Source organism: Rhopilema esculentum, chromosome 7, assembly GCF_057945365.1.
Source record: "Rhopilema esculentum isolate cy_ngs chromosome 7, ASM5794536v1, whole genome shotgun sequence".
Taxonomy (NCBI): Eukaryota; Metazoa; Cnidaria; class Scyphozoa; order Rhizostomeae; family Rhizostomatidae; genus Rhopilema; species Rhopilema esculentum.
The window spans coordinates 13,932,453-13,950,986 of NC_142821.1; the positions used below are offsets into that span (position 1 = coordinate 13,932,453).

Genomic DNA, 18,534 nt, shown 5'->3' on the forward strand with positions numbered 1-18,534 from the left:
CTGAGATTGCCCTATCCACATTTCTTACAATTATCGCTCATTAAAGTGCAATTTTGCAAATTTTTCGACCAGATCAATCGGTTTTACACGCTTTTTTTTAAAATGCATTGAAAATTGGCCAATTCAAGAAGATTGTTTGGTAAGAGAATTAATCTCTTCCCTCCCCCTTTCCAGCCCCCCTTCCCCACAATTCATCTGCCTCATGCAGATTGTGCTGCAGCAATTCGTTGTCAATTCACCTTCCAGCATCAGCCTGGGTTGTCATCATTTCTCAACGGCTTCTCGGTTTGTCAATTCCTTAAGTGCGTTTAAGGAAATTCTGTGCCCAATCCTAATTGTTCTTTAATTGGGTCAAATCTCAAATCCAACTGGTTTTTTGGCGTGTCTGTCCGAATCTATTATTTATATGCATTTTGTTAATCAGTGATTGCTTGCCACAAAGGCCCAGTTGTGGAGACGAGCGACGGCCTGCTATTGCACCAATGCGGCCACCCGTGTGTTTTATGCTATTTTTTATCAGTTCACCTAATCGTTGTTTGTGCTACGAACCACGGTGCTAGGAGCTCTTATCATTTATAGGTTTCAAATTATTAAACTAATATATCTTATCATGTTCAAATTTCAACGATTTGCCACAAATTGCAGGCGTAAATCACTTAACTGTCCTAGAAGTAATCGCAATTTCAATAAGCCTGTGCGTGTACTTTATTCATATAAACGGGTGTTGTGTTTTCTTTACAATCTTTTAACTTGAAAGGCCAACATGATTTTTCCCAAAATTGTCAAAGACAAAAATCTTTTGACATATATTTAATTTGCTTGGGAGGCACAAAATACTAGCGTTCTATTTGCTGAAAAGTAAATTTGGGCGTTGCCACGCTTGTTTATTGAGCTGATGCCAAATTCACGGTATTTTTGTATCGGTAATCCACACAACCACTCGCAGTTACACCATAGCCTGCGCAGGACCCAATTCGAGGTGGCTGGTCTCGTGAGGTAACCTGTTTTGCAATTCTTGTTTCACAATATTGCCTGTATATCCATGAATTTGGCTTTGGGAGATGGTTTGTTACGCAATGGGGCTAGCATCGCTAGATGATTAGTTTCACAAAATGGTTTGTTCCTTAATTGGGTGGATTGCTTGACTTGCGAGATTGCTAGTTTTGCGTTTATTTGCGATTGTTCAACCCTGTGGTAAAGAGCTCACGGACTTTTCTTAGCAATCATTATCCCCTGGTCTTTGAAACAGCGCGGTTTGTTATGCAGGGCAACGAATGGGCGGAAACAGTCGCTCAATACAACTACCCGTAGCAATAGGAGGCTGATTTTGAAATTTACTGGTTTGCCTCCAATATATTTGATACGCATCCTTTGGCGCACAATAGAATTGATTGGCATGGAATGTGGAAAAATGCGTGTTTTTGTTGATGTTGGACGTTGGAGCAAGAAATTACCGAAGTAGGCAAGGTCAACTTGACCATTGCACAGTTTTGTGTCGTCAAAGGTGATGGGAACTTGCTTTTGTTGATTCACAAACGAGAGATAGCAAATTGGCAGGCCTTATTGCTGTTGCAATGAACTAAATGCATTTGAAGCACACATCTTGTGAAGTCTGGCTTTGTCTTGCAGCTGAAAAGTTTATTTATTCACCTCAAGCGACATCGCTTTGCTAATGTTTCCCGTCGACTCGCTGGATTATAAATGCAGGTACAGAAAGGCCTTTGTCAGGGAAATGTTGTGGTTGAAGTAGTGAAACAGATATGCAGAGAGAAGCTTGGGTTAAGCAGGAAAATTGAACCGGGCAGATGTGCAGAACAGTGCCAGTTTGAATGTTTGAACTGTGTTCGTATCTATGGAGATTCAAATACCGAGTTCGGTCACGAATCCGGAAAAGATTTACTACCGGGAAGTGCTGCTGAAGAAGGAAGCTTCACGCGTTTGGACGGAGTATTATGCGGTGCTCTGTGACAAATATTTGGTTTTTAACAGGAAAGATCCCCGGACCGGAAAGTTTATTGAGAATAACTGCACAATGTTGGAACTTACGACCGATGCAACTGTTGGATATTTGCGGAAAACATGTTATCGATTTCCATTTTACTTGAAAATGGGAAAACTAAACTACCACTTTAAATGTGAAACGAACTTTCAACGGTATCGTTGGGTTTGCACGCTTCGTCTTGCGATTGCGCGAAAACCTCCAGAGCCACCCCCAAAGTTCGTTCCTACTCGATACTGTAGAGGAAAATTAGCGAGAAAAGAAGACAGGTTGGCGTCAAAGGGCTCTAGGGATAACCACCCTCCTAGGGGACAGCACTCTGCACGGACGAACGGGCATCTAAATGGACGCTGCGCGCAGTCCAGTGAGAATCTATCTGGGTCGGAAGACGAAGGAGCGTTGAGCCATTCATCGCATGCAGTGCGGCTTCAGCAAGATAAAGACTCGTTGCTGCTCACCAATAAATCTGCCATTAGGGAGGAGAAGCCTGCAGCTCTGTTTGAAACCAGAGTACGCAAGTTGTCTTTTGCAGATAACGACCTGGAAATTGAAGATTTAGATGAAACTGAGCAGGCGGAAAATACGGGGAGTGATATAGGTGGAATCTACAGGAGAAATACTCGAGTACAACGCACAACGAGTAATGGAAGCAACAATAGTCAGGGGAAAAAGAAAACTGTTTCGATAAATGAATGTCCGACTGACATGGAGAAAGAACACAGTACGAGAACTAGTCGCAGTGAAGACAATTTAGATAGCGGAATGTCAGAAATTCCTGGAACTCTGGCCGAAGAATCGCCTAGACACCTGGCTAAGGCCTATCGCGTTTACCCGGATAATGTCAAGTCACATAGTTGGACCTCGCTGGAGGTGATGCGCAAAAGTACTGTTCCTAGGAGGGAGAATTCGGCCCCGCCCGCAACCAGAAGAGAAAGGAGGCTAAGAAAGAACCTTGTAGAAAAATTTCAATCGGAAACATAGCAGAGAAATAACTACCGACGCGATGACTGATTTTTGAAGAATTATTTACTGCTATTTTTGCAAATGGTTTTTATGGCTTTAGCTGGATCCCATGTTTGCTCATATTATCATGTTATTTATAATCAAATGAGAAAAAAATCAATTTTCTACCTGATCCACATCTATGCAATTATATGTTGATAAATAACTTCTTCTATCGTGTTTACGAAAAAAAATATTTGTAATATTCTATAGTTTACGTATTCTGGCTTCTAGTTTTTTCTAAAGACCAATTTTTTTCCTGATATTTCGGAAAATTGGAAGTTTCCTTTCATCAGGCTTTTCTTTAACTTCTTTCTCGCGGGTACAAACACCCATTCTTAAGGATACAGATCCCCTTTTCAAGAATGCAGAAAACCTTTTCCAAGGGTACTAACACCCCTTTCAAAGGATACTGACACCCTTCAACTAGGATACAAGTACCCCTTTCCTAGGACGAGGACACGCATAACCAAGGGTACAGACACCTCTTTCAGGGATACAGACACCCTTTTCCAAGGATTCAGACCCCCTTTTCTAAGAATAAGACACCCCTTCCCTATGGATCCAAACAGCTATTTCTCATATATACAGAAGCTATTCCCCGAATAATACAACACCCCTTTCCCAAAATATAAGGGTTACTCCCTTAGATACAAACATCCCTTCTCATTGATAAAAACAACCGTCTCCAATTCCCCCTGGTTACAGGCAATTATTTCCCCTTGATACAGAAAGCCCTCCACCCTGCAGGCACCTCTATCCGTAGATTCAAAAAGTTACCAATCTGACAAAAAATTCCCCTCGAAGCAGACATTTGGCTCACTTAACACAAAATAGATTGTCACTCGAGGATGAGAATATAAAAATGTCATCAATTTTGAATGACATCAATAAAGAAAACATAAAGATAGCTTCCCGTCATTCAACAGGAAAAAGTTTTGCTCGAATAAAAAGAAAGAAACCATTCTCAAACTATGATTTTGAAACGTCTTTTGTGATTGATTTTGAAGCTTCAATTGGTGCATTTTCTCCAAACGTGTAAAAATATTTTTGGAATTTAATTATCAATGACTTAGATATCCAAAATCCTCCAATCTTTGTTTATTTCTATCTTGCTAATTCATTGGTCGGCCTACTGTTCAGTTTTAGCTATTCTCGTCAAAAAATTGCTTATGAGTTGAAAACGAAAATAAATTGAGCGCTGAAGACGAAAAATATTAAACATTGAAGTTGAATAAAACGTTCACATGGTATAGCACGTTCACACTAACCCATTTTCGTTTAAAAACAAATTTTGACAGCGCTTCATGTTCAGGTTTTGCCTACCTTTCCTTGCGTTTCGCTAGTTGCATGCGGCAAAAAAAGCAGGGAGATTAAACGTAACAAAGAAGCAATTAATTCTATATTGTATATGCCAATAGAACAAGCTAGGGTTTCTTGATATAAACATACTTGCAATAAGCTTTATTCAGTCGTGTAATAAATTAATCCTATAAAGTTTTTCAATAAATTTTGAGATTGCTCCTTTTACAGTGCTCTGCACTCTGCAATACTCTATATGAAATCAAACTTAATTTGTTGAAGTGATAAAACACTAAGACCAAGTGAAGATTGTGCAGATTAGGTGTCCGTTAAGTGCTCTTTTAAGTTGTCCGTGTGCCATCTATATTCTGCAGGTTGCTTCTTAAATAGCTGATTCACTAACTACTGCAATGTTTGTGTTGATTCCAACGAAAGTCTCATTCCCAATAGAGTTAAACCAGTTTGCCTTTTAACCTGCTCGATTTCCGCTTTTTACAGTCATGTTGACAATCGACCCCCGAGCAAGGCCCACTGCCAGAACTCAAACTCGAACATTCATCCGAAGACTGCTGTGAATGGGACGACTTGAAAGACGGGGGCTCATGTTGAGGAGACAGGTGTTCTCTTGGATAGAAAGAAGACCCATCTGAACGTGGCCTTCTTTCAAGAGACCTCCTTTCCAAACTAAACCTCCTTTCTGTGAAATGGCTAGAAGACGAGGACGTTGGACGTGAAGCCAATCGAGCTGAATTTGATCTTGTTAGGTTAGTAACCGTGTACTTGGCAACTGGGCGATCATAATCAAAAGAATAGCGACCTTTGCTCTTGTGCCTCGGCGATGTGGCTGGGTTATGGATGAGCGAGGGTGAGCCATCCCCCCGTCTGACGTTCATATCGTGCTGATTTTTGATGGCGAATGTGGCTTCTTGCAGCGAAATATTTCTTGCTTCTTTGGAGTAAACCCCCTTGAAACCAGGTGAAACCATTCTACTTCGTTCGAATTCGTCGTCAGATGCGAAAGACGTATCCGACATTTCGCATGATGCGTAATTACAATCGCACTCCTCATCAGAACACAAATATGTTGACGCGCCTGACACAGACTCCATTGCACATATCTCACAATCATGTGGGTACTGCTCATGTAACATCATTTGTGGATATCCGAAGTGCTTGGGCGAGTGCACTGAAACCAGCGGTCTTTCGTCACTGCTCGCTGTCATTGGGTCAGATTCGCCTCTATATGTTCGCCTGATTTGCTGATACTCGACATTGCGACGCCGTAGCTTCTCGTTTTCATAAGAAGGTGCCTGTGGCGGCGTACGACTTGCCGGCGTTTTTGTGTAAGGCTTTCCGTCAATCATGTTGTTAAATTTCGAGCGCCATTGGTCTTCATTTGTCAGACTCTGTTGCACCGACATCAGCTCCATTTTCAATTCTCGCACAACGGATTGCAAATAGTTGTTTTCCTTCTCCTTGCTCTGCAGTTTTCTCGAGACATCTTCTGATTCATCTTGCCCTATACTGTTACTGCGGATTTTCAAGTCTTTTGCTTCACAAAACTTTGCTTGGGATGTTTTCAGCTCGATTTCTCTTACAACAAGCAATTGCTCCTTTTTAGTCTTGGGAGTCTCCTCATTGTCATGCTCTTCTTCGGGGATTGGCTGTTCTCTTGTAGATAGAAATTGCGTCACTCCTTCGATTTTGTTCTGAAGTGACTTTATTCTGTCCTCGTTATTGCAGTGCACGTTTCGAATGTCTTCCAGACTCGATCTCAACCGCCTCAGCTCTGATTCTTTTCTCTCGATTTCTGATCGCGCACTTTCTGTGCTGCTCAGTTCCCCAGCGTCACCTTCCCGATCAACCTGTGACCTCAGTTTGTCTTTCAGCAACTCTAGCTCCTCCTCCCTCTGAGCTAATTCCTTCGATGATTTCTCGTAATCTGATTTCATCGTCAAAAGCTGATCTCCCAACACAGTGCTTGATTTGTCAAGTCTTTTCACCTTTAAAAGATGTCAATGATTACATTTGAGTCATTCAGTGTGAAGGGAAACATTTATTGACGTCAAAAGTAGGCCGCTGCAATTGCAATGGTCTTTCGACTAGCAAATCTAAGAGATCAATCGACTAAATGATTACTTCTGCCTTTAATTCTTTACTTGGAAATCAGAATTTCAAAATTTGAGAAACGTTCATTCTTAGCATGCATACAAAAAAACAGATTTTTTATTCAAGCAAAAAATAATGATTATATTTGAGTCCTGTTGAAAGTAAGAACGGCAACTAATAGAATGATGAAATAATCAAACGAGGCAAGTTCTTGTCAACAAAATTGCAATTCCCCCTCCATTCATCCCCCCCCCCCCCTTCCCACCCAAATCGTCTTGGCCGTTGGAAACTTTGAAATAAAAAACTTTGGCAACTAAGATCTTTCTTTAAGATCTAAGGTCTTTCATTTAACCTTACCTCATCTTGAAGCTTTCCCAAATCAAAATCCTTTTCTTGTAGCTCGGAAATCAGCTGCTGTTTTTCCATCTTGATAAACTGGAGATCCTCTCGAAGAGCTTCTAGTTCGTTATTTCGCTTATTAATCAATTGCTTTAACGCATTCATCTGCAAGTTCATTGTTCCATTTTCTTCAACCTCTTTCATCCCTTCAATATTTTCAAAACTGTTTGTTGACGGCGTCCTAGCGAGCTCTGCATTCGTAATCAAGCTTTGCAACCTCGTTGTCAATGCATCCACCGATTGGTTCATTCGCTTCAAAATTTCGCAAAGTCCTCTGTGCTGAGGGTCTTTTATCTTAGCCTCTATTTCACTTTTTGTGATGATATCAGCCTCTCCTCTGATCTTTACTAGCTCTAATGTTCCTACAGCTGCTTCCAACGCCATTTGATTGGCTCTGAATGTTTCGCGCACGTAATGCAGTAGGCCTTCATTAGATTTGTCCATTGAATCCTGTACTGGCTCTTTGTTGCTAGGCAACAACATTATGATACAATTCTTCTCAGACACGCTTTCGAGCATTGCCTCTAATTGCTTAGTTGATGCAATTACATACTTCAGAATAATTTCCTTGAGATTTTTAAATTTATCGTCATTTTCATTTTGACTTGGTGCTTCACAAATCTTTTTATAGTCTTTCAAGATCCACGAGAGCCACATTTTTGTTTGTTTTAACATGGCGATTTGGTTGCTACTCGTTTCATTGCTAATTTCGGCACTTTCTGAGCCAACTTTTGTTTTCGCAACCAACAAATATATATCAGTCATAAGTTTTTTTGTTTCTTGCAAATGTTGTCTTGTTGACTTTTTAACCGTCGCTAGAAACTCGAAGATTGACTCTAATTCTTCTGAGTTGATTTCTTCTTCATTAGTAAAATCTTTCTTTATCAGCCCATCCAACATTTTGGCTGTTTCTGCTCTGTCTTTTTCGCTTACGACGTCACCAGCCCATTCTTTGAGTTGCTTCAAAACTTGACGCACAATACCATCTAGTTGCGAAGCTCGATGAAGAGACTTTTCCAAGAACTCCTCATTAATATCAAACTCGGCTTGCAAATGTGAGCTTGTTGTCTCTCCAGCTCTTCCATCCTTCATTATATCTTTCAACTTCTCTTCAACCTTTCTTTCCGCTTCAAGAAGATGTTCAATCCTGAGTTTCTTTTCTTTCAATTCTGCTTCCAACTGTTTCTTGTTCGATTTCATCTTTCCTAACTCATTCTTCAATTTCTGATTATCATTCGTTAGCTGAAATATCTGATCTTCCAAATCCTTATTCACAATGTCAATATTCCTAAACTCGTTTTTGCATTCGCTAAAAGAATCTTCTTTCTCGTGCAAAAGTGTCTTCAACTCTTCATTTTCCTTGGAGCAATGCTCAAGTTCTCTGCTTTGCTCCTGGAATTCTCTTTTCAACTTCATTTGCTGTCTCTCCAGCAGATCGCATTTTTCCTCCATAACTTCAATACTCTTTAGAGCATTGGCCAATTTTTTTCCTGTTTCTTGTTGCTTCTCGAAAATCGAATCCCGTTCTAACTGTATCCGCGATATTTCAGCAAACAATTTCTCGTTTTCAATGCTTAAATTTGAGCAAAACTCCTTGAAATCTTCCTTCCCCCCTTTCATACCTCCAATTTGCAGCTCAAGTCCTTCCTTCTCCTGTGTCAACATGTGTACTCGACTCTGCAGCGATATCACCTCATCCCGTGATATTTTCATTTTACTCTCTTCTTGCTCCAGTTTTCTTCTTAAATACTCATTTTCAGCCTCTGCACTCTCCATTTTCTGCTGTGACGCTTTGAGCTTTGCGTGTATTTCATCCGCTGAATCTTTCACCTCGTGCAATTCATCTTCATTTGTGATTGTACGTTGATATACTTCTGCAAGACCTTCCTTTGCATTGATGCACAAATGCTTTGCTGACTTGATGCCTTTGACCATGTATGCCACCTCAAAGGCCTCTAGGCAATCATCATGTGATGCCTTTCCTGGCATTATCGACCTTTTCATGTAATCAAACCAGTTCCTTTCCTCTTCATTAACATCACTCACAACAACACTCCTTTCTTTCAATAAATCCTCACTTTGCAGTTCCAGATATTTTATTCTGTTATTTTTCTCCGTTAATTCTTTCTCTAATTCTTGCAAATGACTTTCTAGAGTTTCCATTCTTTTATTTTCGATATTATTACCCAATTGATGCGCTGTTTCTATTATATCCTTTGACAGAATGTCATCAAACTTAAGAGAAGACAACAACTTGTCGATCTGTGCCCAATCATCTTTCGTTGCCGATTCGATAGTTTGCTGCACGTTGCCATTATAAGGGATTGCTGTCAGCTTTTTCTTTATGTTGTTTATCTTGGCACGAACGTTATCTTTGAAACTGCTGATTTCACCCTTCAATCCGTTCATCTTTTGCAACTGAACTGATAGATCCGAGTTAGCTGATGTCAATGACTGAATCTCGGATAGGCTCGATTGCACGGCCTGGCTAAACTGGCCTTGCAATCTAGAAATAGATTTCTCTAATCCTTGGTTCTCATCTCGCAGCCTAGTCTTTTCATCTGTGATCCTATTGATCGACTTCTTGAGCGAGCTTATCTCGCGACATTTCGACACCCAGTTAGCCTTTAATCCTTCCCACGATTCATCAAAGCTTTTCTTATCCTTCCTAAAGAGCTCCTTTATCCTTCCGGGTAAATTAGCACTTTGCGACTTAAGCTTCTCTTCCAATTCGCCAAGCGTCTCGTCCAAAGTCTGAATCGATTTCATAACAATCAGCCACTGATTGGTATTCGGGTTGAATGATCTATCTTCGCTGGCGCTCGGCACGAAGCCTCGCATCGGTGATTCCATCTTTCTACGAAAAACCGTGAAAAATCAAATTCATGCACGAGCATTCATTTCGAATAAAAATAAACAACAATTCAAATGACTATGACAAAAGCGTTCAAGGAAAAATAAAAGGAGATTATCTAAGTTCTTGTCTTGTTATAATGAAAAAAAAACAAATATGTTTTGATCTTAACATTGGCATCAATACTTCCATCATTTGTGACAAATTTGCGTTATTGCTTAAATCGAGATATTTCTTAGGCCTTGAAATGAAAGTGCTGGTATCAAAACTTTTCTTTGAACAAAACTTTTTGAGGCTACACAAGCGAATATTGGTCAAGGCTGTTTAATAAAAAACGCACCATCAATAATTCAGGCTGGATTTCAGAAATGCTGAAAGAAACTGCAATCAAATATTTGATGATTTTACGTCTTGTAAAAAGGAAACATTCAATTTTGATTTAAGGACGCATTGCGCAAAAACATTTAGATGCAGGTGTTGATGAAGAGCATCCCTTGACAGGAAAGCTGAAGTCACAAAGCTCTTTTATTTTGTATTCAGGCCTAAGGCCATTTCTATGTTCTGCTTGGCCCTCAGCGTATGTTTATCGAAAATTAGGCGATGTTACATTCACGCATTCGGTAGAACTGCAGTTCATTTTGATATTCTTAGTTAAACCTCTGCTTGCCTTAAAATGAGCAAACCGAACCAAACCGACTTCTTTCTCAAAGGGCCTAGTTTGCTTGCTCTAAGTGTCTAAGGATAATTCAATTCAGTTTAATTCTACAAAAGTCCTTCTTTATGCTTCACTTCGCTCAAGAAACCCATGCTGGCGATGAACAAATCGAGAATGAGAATATCGATGGACGTCCCTATTACTTCATTTAGGATGCACATATGGTGCTTAGCAAGCAAAATATGAACGTTATAGAGAATTTCCGGAATTGACCCGCTCTACAACATTTTTGAAGACTATTTGCCCATCATTATATGACAACAACATCAATTATGAAAGTAGAGTTACGTTAAAGGAAGCAGTTTCCTTTGCCTAATTTACCTCCGATTCTTTTCTGGAGGAGACTTCTACTTATAAGAACTCTTTGCATGCTGGAAGTATGTAAAGACCCCTTCATCCGTTGTTAGACACTTTTCTTTAATGGAAAATTGTAAGTGTTTGCCTATCAAGACATTTGCTTGGGAGATTTTGCTTTTGAAAATGCGTCAAACATTGATACGATGATATGATATTCTGTGCTAGAAATGGGATAACATCCATTTTAAGCCTTGCTTCACTAACAATTCTTGCCCGTCTTAACAAAGGAAGAAAGAAATTACAGCGATAAAAATGCAAGCACCCGCCAGAGGTTATTAAGAAGAGAATAATGATTACTGTGCGCAGATGCTCTCAAATGGCTTCGAAAAACTCCAAATGCAGAAAATCGTTCTTACCTTTTTGCAGCTGGAATTTAATTAGTCGCTTTTTTAGATAGTAGTTCACCTTGGCATCACGTCATGCAGTGATCTGTAGTTAGAGCAAAAACTGAAGTTATGATTTATGAATAAGATTGAAGGCAAACGCAGTTACACGCTGGTTTGTGGCGAAGTGCGTTGCGAGAGACAGGACAGGAAAATGTAATCATCAAAGATCCTTATTCATAGACGTAAAAACTACCTGTTCCTATTCATTATCTGTTGAATTAATGAAAGTGTCTATTAAGACAGTCAATAACATGTTTACAAGGAGCTGCTCTTGATTGGGTCTCACAATCGCCGGCTCATTGCGTTCTGTGAGGGCAATATGATAACATTAATTAAAAATCATTTTGCAAGAGGCGTTGTCACCTACAAGAGAGTGCTTGGGTCAGCAAATGTTTTCGATTGCAAATTTGACTGCAAATGAACATTCCTTTGTTATGATGCTCAGGGCATTTCATGGTCCGTTATTGAAGGGGACCAGGCGCAAGAGCCAACCCTAGCAATATCTTGTAAGAAGAATTACGCCTTTTTAACACCTAAAATTTTCGATACACAAAGCGCTTTCTTCTCAAACTTAATTATTTTTTAATAGACATGGCAAAAGTTCTTAGAAGTGACGCATGAAATGTACTGCTAAATTGTATTAATTTGAACTGTTTAGCTTAACTGACGGGGGTTCTGTAACAGTAGGGGGGGGGGGTAAAATCGAGGGGGTGTTAAATTTGAAATTTAGAATGAGTTTATGATACTAGTAGATAGCCATGTAATTTTGTGTTGAGAAGAACGAATATCCCAAGTTTGAAACTCAAATCGATAAAATCTTTTAAAAAACAGCAAAGCAGTTATATTCACTAAAGCGACTAGCAAAGCTTATCGGGGAAAAAGTAAAAAAAGATAATTACAAATTCTTTTATATAATGTGATTTTAGATATTGCCCATTAATATGGATGTTGTGTAGCAAAGGTAGATAGAATGAACTAGAAGAAATAAAAAGGACAGCGTTACGACCAGTGCATTATGGGTATTCACTCGCCTATAAGGATCTAATTGCCTCCTCGAAGGAAACTGCGATCCATACACAATCAATTAGAGTTTTAGCATCTGAAGTATAAAAAACTCTCAACAATCTAAATCCTATTTTCGTGAAGGACTATACTTCGCTAAAACTAACAAGTCGCAAATTTTGAGGAAAAAATTCTGTTTTGATACCGTAGGTTAGAGCTACCAATTATGAATATGACCACTCAAATTTGAAGGATCAAAAGTTTCACTTCCAGATGAAATTAAAACAGCCGAAAGTTAAAAAAATTGAAAGTCTAATTAAAACTCTGTTTCATGAAAATAAATTCAGGTGTTCTTTGGCAGTAAATTAACCGCATAAGGCAGTCCGCATAAGGCAGTCCGCATAAGGCAGTCTTTGAAGCGGCTTCATGTTGGTCTGGATTAATTTTTTTCCATTATTGTAACAACTAACATTAAATTGATCATATAAGCAGTGATATCGCGAAAAAATCGAACTTTATGAAATCCCGTTGGAAAAAGATTCTGAAAACACTTTGAGTATAAATGGGATAAGGAAGCATCACATGGTTAAAAAGATAATAATAATAAGAATAATAATAAAACGAATATTTATACAGGATAAACACTTCAACAATTACAACATCGCTGTTATCACTGTGTGTCCTGTGCCCTAGACCTTAAATGATATTGAGAGAAAATTTATTACATTAAAAACGTTGATAAAACTTACAGGAATAGGATCTATAACTATGTTTTTAGTTCCTAACTTTGATTTTAAGCTTTAATTGCTTTTGACTTCAAACATTAAATACTTTGGGGCGTTTGGGCGAGGATTCACGGTAGCCGCAAAGGATCATGATATGTGACGTTTTTCGTCATGCTTTGCTCACATTTGCAACGAGTTATGTCTGTCTTCTGCAAAAGAAAGTTATATTGACGTTAAATTGCTGTTGGGTATTTCCGATAATTCCACATTGTTAATAGCAAATCATGCTTCTATGTAAATACATTAGCCTTGCGTTTAAGGAGCTATATATAGGTCTTGTAGCCATCTCTCTCTGGGCTTTTTCTGCTAACATAGCAAGGCCAAAGGTCTCAAAAGAGAGGCTTGGCCTCGTGTGCAACCAGTAAATTTATGATTATCCTAGATGGCGATGCTGAAGATTTAATGATAAATGCAGCCTAAGTCTTTGTAACTTCAGCTGTCCAACATGAACAACGAGGAGTCAGCCTTTCAATATAATAAGCAACAACATGGGTTAGCAATAGTGTGACTTTACCCGTATAAGCATTTCTTGCGTGATAATCTCATATAAGCTTTGCATATGAAAACTCATAAAATCGGCTCAAGACACACCAGTTTAGAAAAGAACCGAGCCCCGACTGGCATGAGCGTCTGTAAAAACATTTTATCATCTTTTCCTTTCACATTTACATAAACGGCCAGCAAGAGTGAGCAGAGGTCTTTACAGTGCACCTTTGAAAGATAAAACTGTTCTGTGATAGTTTCACGTCTACTGAATTGAATATTTCCTTTCAACAGATGTAGCCAGTAATTGCAATTAGAGATAACAAAACAATATCTTTTCATGAAATCGTTAAAAGAAAGATCGTCACCAGATTCCCTGCTTGTGAAACAACTCAAATTACATCTTACCGGGCATTGTTTTGCGGTTGACACTCTACCGAGCCGGCCTAGGCGTATCGATTGGAGTGTTATTGCTTCAGCCGTTATTCTTGCAATATAACAAATTGGTTTGGATAAGCGCTGCAGTCAAGACTCTTTCAGGGAAAGGCCAGACAACACCTGCTGCCTAAGAATTTCAAGGATTAATTCTTAAAAATCTGCAACACTGTTGAATAATTAAAGATCAAAGACACATCAGTATCCATACTGTTTGAGGAAAGCCTTTGAATTTGATTGTAAGCAGTCGTGGCTACTTTGGCAAAAAGGGATTATAATCGCACTGTTTCATTCACTGGTTTCATGGGTTAGTGACGTAAGCAGCAGAAATGGCTTTGAGAAATGAAGTCAAACGTAATTATAGAACCGAGTTAATCAGTCGTTAACACGGCCAGCACAAAGGGGCAGTGAAGGGGCCATGTACCCTACATTCTTGAACAAGTATGAAATGGTATTGAAAAAAGCAAAATTTTACAACATATTAAAAGCTTTTTCGTCTGACACTCAACAGAGTATAAAACGTCACAATAAGGTTCTGAAAGACGAAAATGGATAAAATATACCCAGTTGTGGATCCAAATAGGTCAATCAGAAAAAAATGAAATGCTTGCTTTTTACAAAGCCATTTTAAAATTTTTTTACCGCCGAAATACCTTTTTAACAATATTCGTATTGTATTGTCATTGTGCTCCTTAACCTACTATCAAGCACATGTTAATTTCGAACAACAATTTAATTTCAATCACAAACAATTTTTTGAAGATTTGACGTTTTTATCTGCAAACAAAATCCAATCCAGGAGCTGCTTGAACCTGCCTACGACGTAAATTACTGTTTCGCCAGTCTCTCATAGCGTCGTATGTCAAGTAGACAGAGCTGTACGTAAGCTGTGTAGGCTTTTGTGTGAAGAACAAGACAGTTCTAAGTCGCAACTATGTCTTTCACACTTACCAACCGTCTTGCTAATGCATCTTAGAACCATCTTGTTCTATACTCAAAGGCGTAAACAGCTCTACAGTTCAAAGGGTAAACCTACCTATAAATTAAGTTTGAAATATTTTTCGACGTTCCACAAGGCTCTGCACTCGAGCCTCTGCTTAAAAACTTACACGATACAATTTGCACCTGAGACGATGAGCGGCGCGGTAATGCCGCTGATGGCACCAAATCGTAAGCAACTGTCAAAATGCTCCTTTAAGAATTCTGAGGAGACCCATTTAGAAACAACCCAGGATACACTCAAAGCTTAGAAAGCAAAATAGATTAATTAAAGTTAGAAAAACCTTTTTCATGCAAAATAATTTTGAACTATGGATGAACAATGAGCAGGGATGATTCAACTTGTGATTGAAGATGTCAGGAAACTTCAAACAGTCTTTTGCCTTTATAGCGCGCCATCGCAGGGGATGTAAATAGTCCCAAAGGTGTTTTTCAAAAAAGCAGAAAAACAAAAAATATGAAACAAAAGTGGGTCTTCGTATACTGTAAACTTGAATTCTACGCTTTAAAAAGTAGGTCGAAAAACCGTGCAAATACGTTTTTCTACGAAGCAGTAAAAACTACTGAAATTCATAAAATTTTTAGATTGAAGAACGCAATCTTTACTCTTGATGTATGAAAATGTAATGAGTTTTGCGAAATAAAGCACAATAAATAATCTTTTCTATAAAATCTCATGAAATAAAGTATGGTCAGATTAGGATTTAGGATAAAAGAAACAGGATGAGACCCGGAATTATTCTGTCGGCCTGATTTGAAGCTGACGATGCTTGGAATGGGATGCGGTGATAAATCCAGTATACTTATAATATGCTTAAATACTGCCTCGGTTACATACATTAATAAATGGGATTAATGAATGGCCGTAAATGTCTGTGAAGCAACAAGGTCAAGAACATAAAATTTTTAAATCTTAGAATACTATACTATTTGTTCTTTTATGTTATGTGGCCAAACCGTCAGTACACAGAGGTCGCATCATTAGCCCCAAAGGGGGGGGGGGAGTCATTCGCGCAAGTGTTTGACGCTTTACTTGTTGTATTTCATCTGCTATAAATACGTCGTAACAGACGACTGAAGTTGCTTTTGCGTTGGATTTACTCTGTCACGAGTGAATGTGATCTAGGGGGAGGGGAGCAGTGATTTTTGGAGAGTAGAGGTGGTCAAGCAGTGACGTAGCCAGGGGTGGAAGATTGGAGAGGCAAAGTGGAGTCGGGGGAAGATTTGACTGACCACACCCCCAGATAGAAGTGGAGAAGCGCTAGAAGCTCCTCAGCTCCTCCGCTTCTCCACTTGGCTTTCTGTTTACACGCTTGAAATTTTAAGGCTACCAATGTACTTCCGTTTACATTCTGAATTGTGTCAGGCGAGGAAGCCTATGTGTAAAAACTGATGGGATTAAAAAAATTTTTGCGACCACACCCTTAAGATTAGCTTAAAATAAATTTCCGAATACTTTTATAGTCGTTTAAAATGTTTAACTTTCATTTGATATTCCACCCCCTTCCCCCAACCTGGGGTACTATTTTTATTGCAGATTTGCCTTTTCTCAGAAACCAACTTCCTGAGAACCGGGAGGCGGCTGTCCCCTCCCCACAATGGCGGCCTTAAAAATTCGTTAACAACATCATGAGTATATGCTGTAAAGGAAAATAGAAAGAAGTCCCGTGTTCTCAACACAGGTTCTTGATTTAGTAAAGTTAAGATGCATTAAAACGAAAGATTATTCACTGCTGCTGTAAAACTGTAACTTTGGATTTGTTGGAGAAGAGGCACCAAGTCATGAAAGGAAAGTTGGTAACCCCTTGAAAAGAAGAAAAATCTTGCCTTTAGTAAATGGTGATCACGATGATGATGATTGCAGTTTGAAAAACTCCAAAATATACAATTAATTATGTTTGAGAATGAAATATGACGTTGGTCAAGCGAGGAGAAGGGTGCTGGAGGCTGCCAGCCTCGTTCGGAAAACCCCCTCTTTCTGGAATTGACTTCATGCGTAATTGGAGTATTTGGTTAATTGCTTTAATGAGTAATCTTGTTCGCAAACCAATCAAGGCAGCAGGGATCGCCTTAAAGCAGCTAACCTTTTCAAGTTTATTATGATTAAAGCGTTCTTCAAACGAGCCATTTGATGTAAATGCGCCCTTCCTTGCAGCAATGTTTGTCTGCTTTCAGTATTGCGACCTTATGCCTTGAAATTGAACAGGAAGCGCTAACCGTTAAAGACAATGAGAAGTTGTAAAGTGCTGGATTTGAATGAGCTCGTTTGAATGTTTACTTTCGGATTGCAAAAAACATCCTTAGGATGTTATTTAAACTGAGGTAATTTTCAAACTCTGTCTCCAACACGAATTAACGGAAACACCTGTTAAATATCAGCATTCAACCCATTTTGATGACAATTTCTTACCACTCCGTAAAAATTTACACTGCTCTGAGGACAATTTTTCATTCGTGGCAAGGGTTTTATCCCGTTTAGTTATTCAATAATTTTCTGGTTTACCAAAATATACCAACCAGCCTACAAAGAATAAATGACCTTGGAATTTTCACTTTGTACGCAAAACAAAAAACCACAAGACATTTCAGACTCAAAATAAATCATGTGTTAATGAAAATCTACGAATTCAAACTGCAAAATTAAGACACTTTAGATCCTTTGCTTTAAACTCACATGGGTGGCTTCGTTACCAAGTTCGACTGAAAAATAACTTTCTCATGAACAAAATGCTCAGTCAAGAATGATAGGATTTAGGCCTAAGCATGACTCAAGACAGGTCATTTTCGACCAAGCACCTGCATTCGCTCGTTTATGTAAAACATGAAACTTATTCCCTTCAAATTTTTGCCGGGAGCACATAAGTGTTTAATCACCAGCAAAATGTAGTTTTGTTATGTTAAACTACCAACAGGCGTCCGTAACCTATTTATTGAAACAGTGCGTTCTTACCTTCAGGATGATTCGCAAACGTTTTGATGTCTCTCAGCCTGATTATGCCGTCCTAATGAATATACCAGATTTTGTTTCCGAATGCTTGAATATCAAACAGTCTTGGTTCTTCTTACCGAAGCTTTATGTAGCGAGATGTCGACTCCGTTGTGTGCAAACCACAGGTAATATATGGGTTTCCATCCTAAAATATTTTGAAAAATGAACCTAACAATGGGGTTTTCTTTCAGAACAGTGGAAGGCTTCTGGTCAACAAAACAAAGAACGCCTTACCATGAGATAATCTCCTATCGATATGTTCTTTACTTTGAGATTTGTTTCTTTGTTTTCTTTTTGTTCGATCTTTGTTCAGTCGTCTTCAGTTCTGCTAAGTTTTCAATTCTTACCGCCCTTTCTAATGAATTTGATTGATGAAATCTTCCAAATGAAGGCGGTCTGTGCAAAAGTTTTTCTCGATTTTGATACTCCCTAATTTTCCAGGATTCCTGCTAGTGCTACGATAAATGTCTTGCCAGCAAACTAACGACACAAGTTTTATTTCGTCTTTTGTATCTATCTATTGAAAGCTTAACGCATAACTGTTAAAAGGAAAATTAAACTAGAATTCATGCAGATAGGGCCAGAGAATCTGTGCAATAAATTTCAATAAAGCCCGGGAAGGGAATTTTCGTGGCCCGCGAGATGATTTGTACTCGTATTTGTACTTGTATTAGTTTCTACCTAGCATCCGAAGGTAGCTTTTTAGGACACTGAGGAG

The 18,534-nt window shown here is 38.9% G+C and overlaps 2 protein-coding genes across 4 annotated transcripts; one reads left to right on the forward strand and one right to left on the reverse strand.

Moving 5' to 3' along the window:
* Positions 1 to 157: 157 nt before the first annotated feature.
* On the forward strand, positions 158 to 3,589 carry LOC135683157 (uncharacterized). Its single transcript, XM_065198335.2, has one exon. The coding sequence runs from the start codon at positions 1,853 to 1,855 to the stop codon at positions 2,978 to 2,980; it is 1,128 nt and encodes a 375-aa protein (XP_065054407.2). The 5' UTR covers positions 158 to 1,852; the 3' UTR covers positions 2,981 to 3,589.
* Positions 3,590 to 4,395: 806 nt separating this feature from the next.
* Positions 4,396 to 18,226, reverse strand: LOC135683154 (uncharacterized). 3 transcript variants are annotated; one of them, XM_065198332.2, is made up of 4 exons: positions 17,778 to 18,226; positions 11,094 to 11,166; positions 6,770 to 9,664; positions 4,396 to 6,306 (listed from the first exon to the last, which is right to left on the reverse strand). In XM_065198332.2, the coding sequence occupies exons 3-4, from the start codon at positions 9,662 to 9,664 to the stop codon at positions 4,756 to 4,758; spliced, it is 4,446 nt and encodes a 1,481-aa protein (XP_065054404.2). In that variant the 5' UTR covers positions 11,094 to 11,166; positions 17,778 to 18,226; the 3' UTR covers positions 4,396 to 4,755. The 3 variants fall into 3 exon arrangements, with proteins under 3 accessions (XP_065054404.2, XP_065054403.2, XP_065054402.2); XM_065198331.2 differs by having other exon boundaries at positions 6,770 to 9,668; positions 13,802 to 18,224; XM_065198330.2 differs by having other exon boundaries at positions 6,770 to 9,668; positions 17,778 to 18,223.
* Between the last annotated feature and the right edge of the window lie 308 nt (positions 18,227 to 18,534).